This window comes from Arvicola amphibius, chromosome 3 (genome assembly GCF_903992535.2).
Source record: "Arvicola amphibius chromosome 3, mArvAmp1.2, whole genome shotgun sequence".
NCBI lineage: Eukaryota > Metazoa > Chordata > Mammalia > Rodentia > Cricetidae > Arvicola > Arvicola amphibius.
The window spans coordinates 52,840,491-52,850,971 of NC_052049.1; the positions used below are offsets into that span (position 1 = coordinate 52,840,491).

Here is a 10,481-nt window from a genome sequence, read left to right on the forward strand (position 1 = left end):
CAATCATATGCTTACATCATAATAGACTTTGACTTTTCTGGCTAGCATGTAGTGACAGACGTCAGGCGTCCATCAGAGGCAGCCACCTAGCGTGCTGTGCTCGGCTAACCTGTAGTCTACACTCCACACACTGTAGCCCTTACTCGCTTTAGCTATAGCGCTACCAAACGAGAGTCGGACTTGCTTTCAATAATGAGTAAAAATAATAGGAAATATTATTCTGTTGGGGTTTTTTTTCTCCGTCAAAAGAACAAAAATCTTCCATGCTTATAATTGAGATTTTCAGTCTCTGCTTTATCTTTGTTAAACTGGCAACCTGAACACTTGGGCCAGGTTAGCCTTCCCCTACCCTAATAGTACGTTATGATTTTTAAATGTTCAGGATTCTTAATACAAAAAGGGGGGACAATTGTCATAGAGACAAATATTATTCCAGAGTCATGTCAAGTGAAAAACTCCGTATACTTTCATTTTGATGTTGACAAATAGACACTATATTACAGAATATAAATGTCTCTGAAAACCTCTATCACTTTAGTTGATTGCCAGCTTCTCATCAGCATTCCGAGTTAGCCCATTTTTTTAAATGAAAGATCCTATTTCCCTTGTCTTTGAGGAATCCAAATTTTAAGGATTCCATTTAACATCCTTTATTGCATTCCTACATCATAAAGTTATGCTTTATAGCAATATAAAAAAGCTGTAAAATTAGCATCCTCGTAAACAACTTTCCGTGCTCACTGGTGAAGCCATCAATGGTGATTTGTACTGATCTCTTAAATGCAACTTGGTATTATGGTATCCAAAAGGTTTTTTTTACACATTAACATAAGACAAGGGATAACATAAGACATATAAAAAAATACTCTTCGTCTCCTGATGCTTTATAAACAAGAAGGCTTCCTTCTTAATTTTAGGAAACATTCCAAAAGTACAGAATTGTCCCACTTTTTTCTGGCATGGTGACCCCTGTGCTCCTAGCACTCGGGAGGCAGAGGCAGGAAAAACACTTCAAGTTCCAGGACAGCCTGGGCTACATACCCAGATCCTGTCTCAAAACAAAAAGCTGCACTTTAATATGAAATCCAAAATTAGAGACTTCCCCTTATATGTTAATGTTTCTTTAGAAAATACAGAACTGCAATACTTTGTAAACTCACCGACTTGCTTCTAATTAAGAGCCTTTAAGTAATAGGAGCACACGGGCTTTATTGTTTTTGTTTTTGATCAAAAAAAAAAAAACATTCTTCTTTGCCCTCACCTTTAAGGCGATTTGTGCTCTGGTAGTTGAGTAATGATTACATGTTGTTCTTAAGGTTCATGTTTAGCCCTGTGACACAAAAGAGTAGCCTAGAATAAAGGTGATTTTAGGGTTTACACTCTGGCAACTAAGTGAGAAGTCTTCCCACGGGAAAAGGGGTGCCCTCTCAATGCCTATAACGACCAGTAGATTTCAGATTGATTTGGTTAGTTTTCCAAAGCAAGAGTGTGATATCGATTTGCCTCCGATTCTGAAACACGCCGGCGACCCCCCCACCCCCCGCAGCCTATGGCAGACACAGCCATTTCTACCACGCCTTGAGGGCAATCCCCGGAGCACGTGGCTAACTTCGAGGTTAGCTGGCACCGAGCAGGGCCTCAGGGAAAACCAGAGCCGACCAGCAGGGGAGCCCGGAGGAGGACCCAGGCGTCACGGGGTCCACGCCACCTCTTCGGAGCCCTCGTTTGTCCCCGCGAGGGCAGTTTGGGACGCTAGAGCTTAGCGTGGGGACACCTGGGGAGCTGCGCCCAGGCTGCCCCGGAGCGGGCGCGGCCTTGGGCGGCACCGCGGGCCGAGCTCTCGCTCTCCAGGCCGAGGCTTCTCACCCGCGGCCTGCTCAGTCCGCGAGGGGCGCCCTCCGCGCCGCCGACCCACCGACCCCGTCGCCAAAGCGGTTCAACCCTTGACCCCCTGTGGCCCTCCGGCCCTGCCCAGAGCCCGGCCTTAGGCCCAAAGCCTCGCGAGACTCTGAGCTCGCGTGGAAAGCGCCAGGCCCGGCTTCCGCACTTCCTGCCTGGCAGGCCTTGCAGACCCGGCTTGTGTCTACTGCCCAGCAGGCAGCCTTGTGGAGGCCTCGCGGGGCTGCCCAGAAAGTACACCCAAGTCTACTGCGTGGGGCGAAGGGCCTGGCACCCCAACCGCCATCGCACAGGTTGAAATTAACCCTCTCCCCGCTTCTCTGAGATTCCCTCCCAATCCTGCCGGTCAAAGTTACACCAAAACCCATCATTCTCTGTATCACATACTGAAAATGATTTTATTTTTATCCATTTACATTTAACTTGATATAAACTTGTCCGGAAAAGTCAAATGATATGCTTTATATTAGCTCAAACATTTATTAAGAAAACCAAATTCCATAAATAAGCACAGACAATAAGTTAAAACATATCACAAATTGACCAGTATGTAACGAGAATGCTTTATCTACACAAAACATCCTATTTCACGTTTGTTCATTCTTAGAAAGCGCTTCTGTTCTCTGGGTTTGGATTTGACCAGCACATGCAGAAGGAGCTGATTGTGTTTCTCTGTACAAAGTTGCAGGGTTGTTATATGTCCGCCTGCACCCACGGGCGGCCGGCAGGAGGCCGAGGGGGGCAGGAAGGACGCAATAGGACGACCACAAAACAACCAAGGGCACAGAGCAGCGAGAAGAGAAAAACAGAAAAGGAAGCAAACGAACACCAGTCCTGAAGGGTCTAGAAAAGAGATGTGGCTTTGCTTTTACAAAAGGAAAAAAAAATTCCTTACGTGTGTATTTTGCTCTTCCTATAAAGGCCTATCAAAATGGGAGAGATCACCTCTTCCTTCCTCACATAACTGCTTCAGTTTGCTCCAGCCACCCAATTCGCTGGCATGTTCCTCCTGAGAAGCCTTCCCTTCTATACCCTCACACCTTTGTGCTTAAGAAAAGAAAAACCCGAGCTGTGGCTCGTTATAACGAAAGCGGTCTTTTGTAAGCCAATAGAGGGTTGCATGGACGTGACTGGGTAGACAGGGCAGGGTGGTGGTCCCGGAAAGAGAGGAGTTCGGAGAAAGAATACAGGGTTAAATCAAATTACATCATTTGGGCCCTCAGATGAGGCGGTTGGTAGCAGATGCTTGTCCACCTTTAAGACAAAAATCCCTAACATTGTGCTGAACCTTGAACACGTCCGTGTGTGACCAAGATGCACTGTGTGTGTGTGTCTGTGCACGCGCGCGCGTGTAGAGTCTGAGCGTGAGCTATGGTGCGGGTCTGTGTGTGTGTGTGTGTGTGTGTGTGTGTGTGTGTGGTGTGTTTCTGCCCACAAACCAGTCCATTGGTGTCTGATTTCAGATCCTGAGTCGACTCCCTGGTAAGTAAAATGGCGGGAAGGATGCTTTCTGCCGGGCGCGGGAGCAGGGGTGTGAGGCGCTGGGAGAGAAAGAGCCCGAAGGGAGGCGCGGGCGAGGCGGGGTCTTGGGGACGTTGTGGGGTGGGGGATAGTGACCAATGTGTGGCCGGGGACGCCGCTAGGCAGAGGCCGGGAGGAGGGCGCGAGCACGACCTGGGCAAGCGGGAGGCCGGGGCGGCGGGCAGCGCTGGGCTCGGGCAGCCGGGCGGGAAGGGGCGGGAAGGGAACTTGTGTGGCGGCCTCGCTGGGGCTCGGGAAGGCCCGGGACACCGGGCGGGGGAGCTGGGAGCCCGGCGCGGCCGAGGGTGTGTCAGGGGGGTGGGTGGCGCCCTGCGGTTCGGGCTGGGCTGCGCGCAGCGGCATTAGGTGAAGCTCATGGAGACTGTGTGCTCGAGCGCCTTGCGGCGCAGGGACGCGATGCTCGTGCCCCGCCACACGTCGCTGCTGTCCGGAGAGCTGCAGAGCTGGGGCGAGCCGGAGACGTTGCTGGGGCCGGGGAGGGAGGCGGGCACCATGCCGGGGAAGGCAGGCTGGTAGAGGTGCGACTGCAGCCCCGCGCCGTTGGAGCCCGCCAGGCTGTTGGACAAGCCCATGGAGTTGGGCGGTGGCCCGGCGGCCAGGCTGCACTGGGACAGCGACTGCGCCATAGCCTGCTGGCGGCCGAGCGCGGGCGGCAGCGGCAGCTGGGACACGCCAGGCATGGCGGCCGCCGCCCAGCGGGTGTCGTTGGCGTGGAAAGAGCACAGGCTGTCACCCATGGCGGCGGCGGCGGCGGCAGCGGCCGACGGGAACTGGGGCAAGCCCGGCGTGGGCAGCAGCGTGCCCGGCGCGCGGAACACGTTGGTGGTCTTCTTGCGCTTCTTCCACTTGGCGCGCCGATTCTGGAACCAGACCTGCAGCGGGCGGAGTGGGAGGGAGACAAGACCCGGCGAGGTTAGCGACCCCGGTGGAAGATCGGGTCCCGGGAGTCCGGCTTCTCACCGTCACTCGACCCCTGGCTGAGTCGGGTGCTCCGGGCTCGACACGCCCCCACGCCCAGCGCGAGCTCCGGGCTCTCCGCCTCTGCGGAACGACGGAGGCCCCTTTGCCGCCACCAAGCGCAGACTCCGGCGGCCTCTCAAGTCGTGGTGCCAACTGGCGCAGAATGCGCCGAGCGAACACATACCACCGTGTGCAGCGTTCAGCACCTCCTGCATTCTGGCATAGTCTGTGCATTGTATGGATGCCCCAGTCTGCAGGCAGGCATGTGTCAAGGCTCGACCCACAGGTGTACAAATGAAGATAAACATGAGTACCCATGTGGCTTAATAGCATGTCTTATAGCGCTGATGGGGTATAGAATTTTCAGAAACACTGGAAATTTGGAAATAGATGAAAGGCCACGAATGACATAAACAGTTTCAAAATCGAAAGACAAAGGAAACCCCCTAACATCACGGTTGACAGAGCAGAAAGGTTAATATAGTGACCCGTGTGGCAAAGTGAGCCACTGAGCTGCGGTGGTGTTTGGTTGCCACCTTGATTTCTGATTCCTCCCTCAGCGCTTGGTGGAACTGCCACAACGCTCCTCCCCGTCTCACTCCCAAAATGCTGTGAGGGCACCTTTGTCTGCAGTTCCGGTGTGCTGGAACTTGCAGCCAGAGTCCCCCTACCCCTTCCATCTATGTTTCCCAGTAACTTACCTCAGATCCCTAACATGACCTCTACTGCCTGCAAGTTGCACACACACACACACACACATACACACACCACCACCACCACCACCACCACCACCACCAACCCGCCTCTTCTGTTATAAACTAAAGCAAATACAAAGGAAAGGAAATCAACTTTAGAACTCTCACTGGTCAAAATGCAAATCTAAATTTGCTGGACAATGGATGCATCTTTTCTTTTTCCAGGAAGAACTGTTTAATAAACTATACCTCAAACAAGCCTCCTCATTTTTCCTTCCTGGTTGTGGCCCAGGAATTTCAGAGCCTACAAATGTTCCTACAAATGTAAAATTCACTATCACAGTATGAGAATAATAATAGACACCCCATCTGACCTTGATAAAGTCCCATCTCCACCGATTCGAATTTCATCTTTCAGAGGAGGGGATTCTCAGTGCACTTCCTTGGCAGGCTTTCCTTTAGAATCTAGTTAGTAGGATGACTGCTAACTAGATTCTAAATATAAATTGGGGCGGGACAGAGATCAAATATTGACTAGTCCTGTTAGAATTTGGCCAACACAACCTGTTCTCCACATCTGTGACCCCAAAAGTGATTTACCTGGCAATCTGACCTATGTAGTGTTTGCAAGTTAAAGTGTCAGGAATATGGACCCATTTGCCTTCATTCTTGGTAAACCAAGGAATTATAGCCGTGCAAGTGTGAAGAGCTTTACAGTCTAGTGTTCTCTCTGAAGCCACGCCTGTCTTCCTGTCTCACCTGCGACTTTGCTCACCGGCTTATCTTTCTCTAGTGTGTACACCATCTCCCACATTGTCATTTAACCCAGTGCTGGGGATGGATATGTATGCTGCAGCCCTTAGCAGCAGCTCTTGAGCTGGTGGCACAGCGATTAATGAGGCCGCAGGGCCCTTATGGTGGTGTTGGGATCAATGTGGCCAATTGAGCTGTTAGCAACCTTTGGCCTTGGGGGGAAAGAAAGTAAGGGGACCTAATGTTCCAAAGACCCTTTGAAGACTCACCCAACATTAGTTTGGGGAGCTGGACAAGAGGAAACCCTTGACTGACTCTTGGCTGTATTCAAAATGTTCTCCCAACGCACCTGCAGTTTCCAAGGGGCACTTTGAAAGAGAGTTGAGACCAATTCCTAACACTCTCTGGAGCTAGTGAGTCCTAGAGGGCCAGTGTTTCAGGGGTGGTAACTTGGGAGAAGAAGTGGAGAAAGAAGCAAAAGAAAGAAAAACCACATCAAACTGCCCAGCAGGATTTCAAGAGCAAACACTGCTGCCAAAAAAAAAAAAAAAAAAAAAAAAAAAAAAAAAAAAAAAAAAAAAAAGCTTCTGAATCCAGAGTCTGCTCATGCACACGAGGAAAAGAACCATTGTTAAAGGGCTAAATATTAGAGGAATAATCGAAAAATCATGCTCAATTATGTTTGAGGGTTAGTAGTCAAACGATGACTACAAATTTTTTTATGTTTCATGGTTTACTGAGATTCAAGGGGGAAAAATCTTCATGGCCTCTGAGCACCTCCATTCCAAGCTGTGATGCATATGTTTTTAAAATGCGAATATTTCCACTTGAAAACTCGAGCATGACGGGTTAAAATGCAGACAGAACCTAAGGGAGGCTTTCAGAAAGCACAGATGACAACTCCAGAAAATACATTAACCACAGCCGAAGATTCAACTTTGTACTCCGTTTGAAATGCAGCTCTCCTCAGAAAATGCTTAATACAACAGTGAGAATCTAATGGAGGTTGGAATCTAAAAATCCACTTTCATGATATCTGCTGTTACAGTAATATAGACATACTGTAAATGTATTTTAAAATATATAGCCCGTTTAATTCCCCAGCTATAAATGGCTCAGGAATAGAGAAAGAAGGGGAGAGAGAACGAATATTACCCCCCCAACACACACACACTTGAAGCAAATGCTTTATGAAGACCTCATTGGAATCCAGCAAATGATTAATGTGAAGATTTGGGAGGAAATCTGGGGCGCTGTATTAAAGCCTAGATCTCAGGTTCATTTCGATCAGCCAGCCGTGAACTCTGGGCCGAATTCATTACACTTTAATAGTGCTGGGAGAGGAAGAAAATGCAATTTCTCATTCCATTAGAAAACTAGAAAATACTCTCAGCTTGTCCCCCTATTAAGATGTGGCAGGTGACAGGGCCATTCTGAGGGACACGGTCAATGGAATTACAGCACATTATTTTTGTTCGTATAAAATATTGAAAGGCAAGCCTGACTGTGCAGAAGTTATTTCACTGATTTGGTTTTTATGTAAATAAAATATTGAAAGTTAATTAATCCGTGCTAGAGACTAATGATTATGCTTATTATATTGCATTTGATCGCATAATTTGCATGATTCTCGCATTGCTGCTTAATAAGCCATTCCAGGTTATAAATAATTCTGAAATTGGTTTCTAATAATGGCATGCTATAAAAGGAATGGTTTTATTACACTAGCCAGAAAAGGGGAGCAGTATCATACACAGAATTGGCCTTGGTATCAGTAGAGGTGCTTCAGTAAATACTTCACAGTGTGATATAGTCCAGATAAAGACAAAAATAAGTGTACTGGATAATTTAGTCTAAAATAAAAAGCATCTTTGAAAACATACGATTGCAATAAGTTAAATGTTTTAATCAGTGCAGTGGCCCACACACTGAAAAGAATGTGTGGCAATCTGTTAACTATAAAGAAAACTATGAAGCACTCATCATATAAGAATGTAAACCAATTACTATTTAATTTGAATTTGGTCAAGGAGCAATGGTACAGTGAATTGTGAAGTAAATACATTTTCCATAAACTGTTTTTGCATTACGTTACATAATGTTAATCATTGTGAAATGCTAATTAAGAAGGTTATGTTAATCTGATTACTTTTTAAATTATGAAACATTATTTTTAAAAATATTGAAATTGCCATTCTATTAAATTGTTTCTATCAGTAGGCTCAAGCTATTATCTTCGGTTGAACATTATGCTAGAGAACAATTAACACACTTTATCTCTTTCTTCTTGCATATTCTTTTGTGTACCTTTTCAAAATAACTACCACACAGTGTATATTTTATAACTTTTTCTATGAAAAGAATCACTGTCATTAACCTTTGGAAGACCTAATAAAGTTTAATAGACCTCATTTTCTTTTTTCATAAAATAAGCCTTCCAATTATATTTTATTTGTGATTCTAAGTTCTATTTTAATTTGAACTAATTACCAATATGTCTAGGTTAAGACTAGCACTGCACTCTTTAAAACAAAATTTAATAGTTAAGATTTCTCTTGAGAACAAAAAGTAAATTTATGAACTTTTATTCTCCAATACTGAGCCTACAGTTAAGCACTGTAATTGGCATGTGTTGAGTTTGTGTATTTCTATAACAATTTGAACCCACACTTAAAGAAGCATGTAAGGTGAAGATTTAAAGAACAGGAATATGCCTGAACAGTGTAATTAGTACTCTTCATATGTGTAATGTTTGTGCCCCAACGTTCAAGCTTTTCAGAGTTTTAATTTTACTAACGAATATCCATACTTCTGTTGAATAAATGTAGTAAGAATTTGGAATATTTATCTATTAATTTGACCGTTTTAAGACCCTGGTGATACTTGTTTCTTATTAGAACAAAAGTACGTATTCCCGATTAGACAATCTACAAAACACCAAATGGAAACAAATTCTGATTTCCTGGTCAATCAAATGTAAGAGAACTGAAGTTCTTAAAATTAATTTACAAAGTCAAGTAACACTGTCTGAACAAATTAGTCAATTTGGCACCCAGTTTTTAAAAGAAAAAATCCAAAGTAACCGGGACGAAATTTTCAGCACCGTGGATAGCTCCAGGCTAACTGCAAGGTTTCGTCCAAGTGCCTGTCTATGAAATAGCAGGTCAGTCTTTTGAAAGGGAAAGGAAGGAATTTGGGATTCATTAATCTTATACTTTTCTCCCCCAAATATTCAAAAGAGGTACAGTTGAGAATTCCTAGATTCCAAACAATTACAACTTGGAGGGGGGTTGAATAAAAATAAGGACACAATAACTATTTTCTCTATTACAGGTTAATCTTTCTGACCTGAAAAAATTCCTTCTTCGGGTCAGATATCTGAAACAGGAAGTGCTCAATTCCTGCCTTCATCCTTAGGGGAATCTAAATTATTTTGTTAAAATTAAAATCCCAGAGTTTATAGATGGTATAGTATTTCCGACCAGTCCCAACAAAGCTAAGGATATTTTCCCTGAACGTTAAGAGGGTGACATTTAAGAAAATAAAAGCACACTCGGAAATCTGAGTATGCCACCCCTCTTTTAAAGGCACCCAGTGCACAGTAATTCATCTTTCCTGTTTTCTATGTAATTGTGACATTTCCCCCATTTATCCAAATTCGTAATAGAAACTCATTACAAGGTAATGAAACGCTTGTCAATAGTGAGAGCGGGAGCAAGGTGAGCACTGGGCTTAGCTGCTGGGGAGACAAGGAGGTTCCCTTCTCTGGAGGCGAGAGTTGGACCCGGCATCCCCATAAAGCTGAGCTTGTTTTATTGTTTTGATTTTGGTTTTTGAGGGGTTTCTGCGGGGTGGGTGGGGAGCTGCGGCTACAATGGAGATAGTCCACTGGGGCCTGTCGATCATCCTAGCCAGTGTGATCTTCTGTCCAGCAAGGGCCGGGATCGCAGCGGCACAGAATACCTAGCTCCTCGGTGCTTTCCTCCTCCGGTCCCGCCTAGCGCCCCCGCCCCCAGCCCAATTCGGGTGTACCTGTACTCGCGACTCGGTCAGCCCAATACGCAGCGCCAGCTCCTCACGCATAAAGATGTCAGGGTAGTGAGTTTTGGCGAAGCTCCTCTCCAACTCGTTGAGCTGCGCTGGGGTGAAGCGAGTCCGGTGGCGCTTCTGCTTCTGTTGGCCCTGCTGTTGACCGGCTTGGCTGGGATTGGGGCCACCCTGGGGCCCCGGCTGCTTGTCAGGGTCTTTAGCGCTCACCGCCAGGGAAGCAGGAGTAGAGCCCACTGTGGTGATGTCCTCGCCCGGCAGCAGAGTGGTTCCTTCGACTGGATCCGAGTTGGGCGCCAGATCCCCGGGATGGCCCCCAGGGTCAGAGCCCCCCACGCCCAGCCTACACTTCACCGCCTCCCGGTGACCCAGAAGCTCGGCGGCATCTTTCATACCTAAAGAGGGAAGGGGATCTCGGTCACTACTTTCCTGCCGAGGTCAGGAGCAAGGTGTCTTCCCTGAGCAGCTCTCCTTCAACCCCATTCACGCTCCCTCCGTGCCCACGCTCGCGCTCGCCCCGCCGCGGAAACTGCCTCAGCCTCAGCCGGGTTTCCCAGGATTTGGACAGCTAGGTTGAAATAACAT

General features: G+C 46.9%; 1 protein-coding gene across 1 annotated transcript in view; it reads right to left on the minus strand.

Moving 5' to 3' along the window:
- Positions 1 to 3,782: 3,782 nt before the first annotated feature.
- LOC119808719 (orthopedia homeobox) overlaps positions 3,783 to 10,481 on the minus strand; it is a 7,831-nt gene continuing 1,132 nt past the window's right edge. Inside the window, exons 2-3 of the mRNA XM_038321113.1 lie at positions 9,882 to 10,291; positions 3,783 to 4,313 (exon numbers count right to left, since the gene is read on the minus strand). Of these exons, the coding sequence (XP_038177041.1) occupies positions 3,783 to 4,313; positions 9,882 to 10,291 (941 nt within the window). The remainder of the gene's footprint in view (positions 4,314 to 9,881; positions 10,292 to 10,481) is intronic.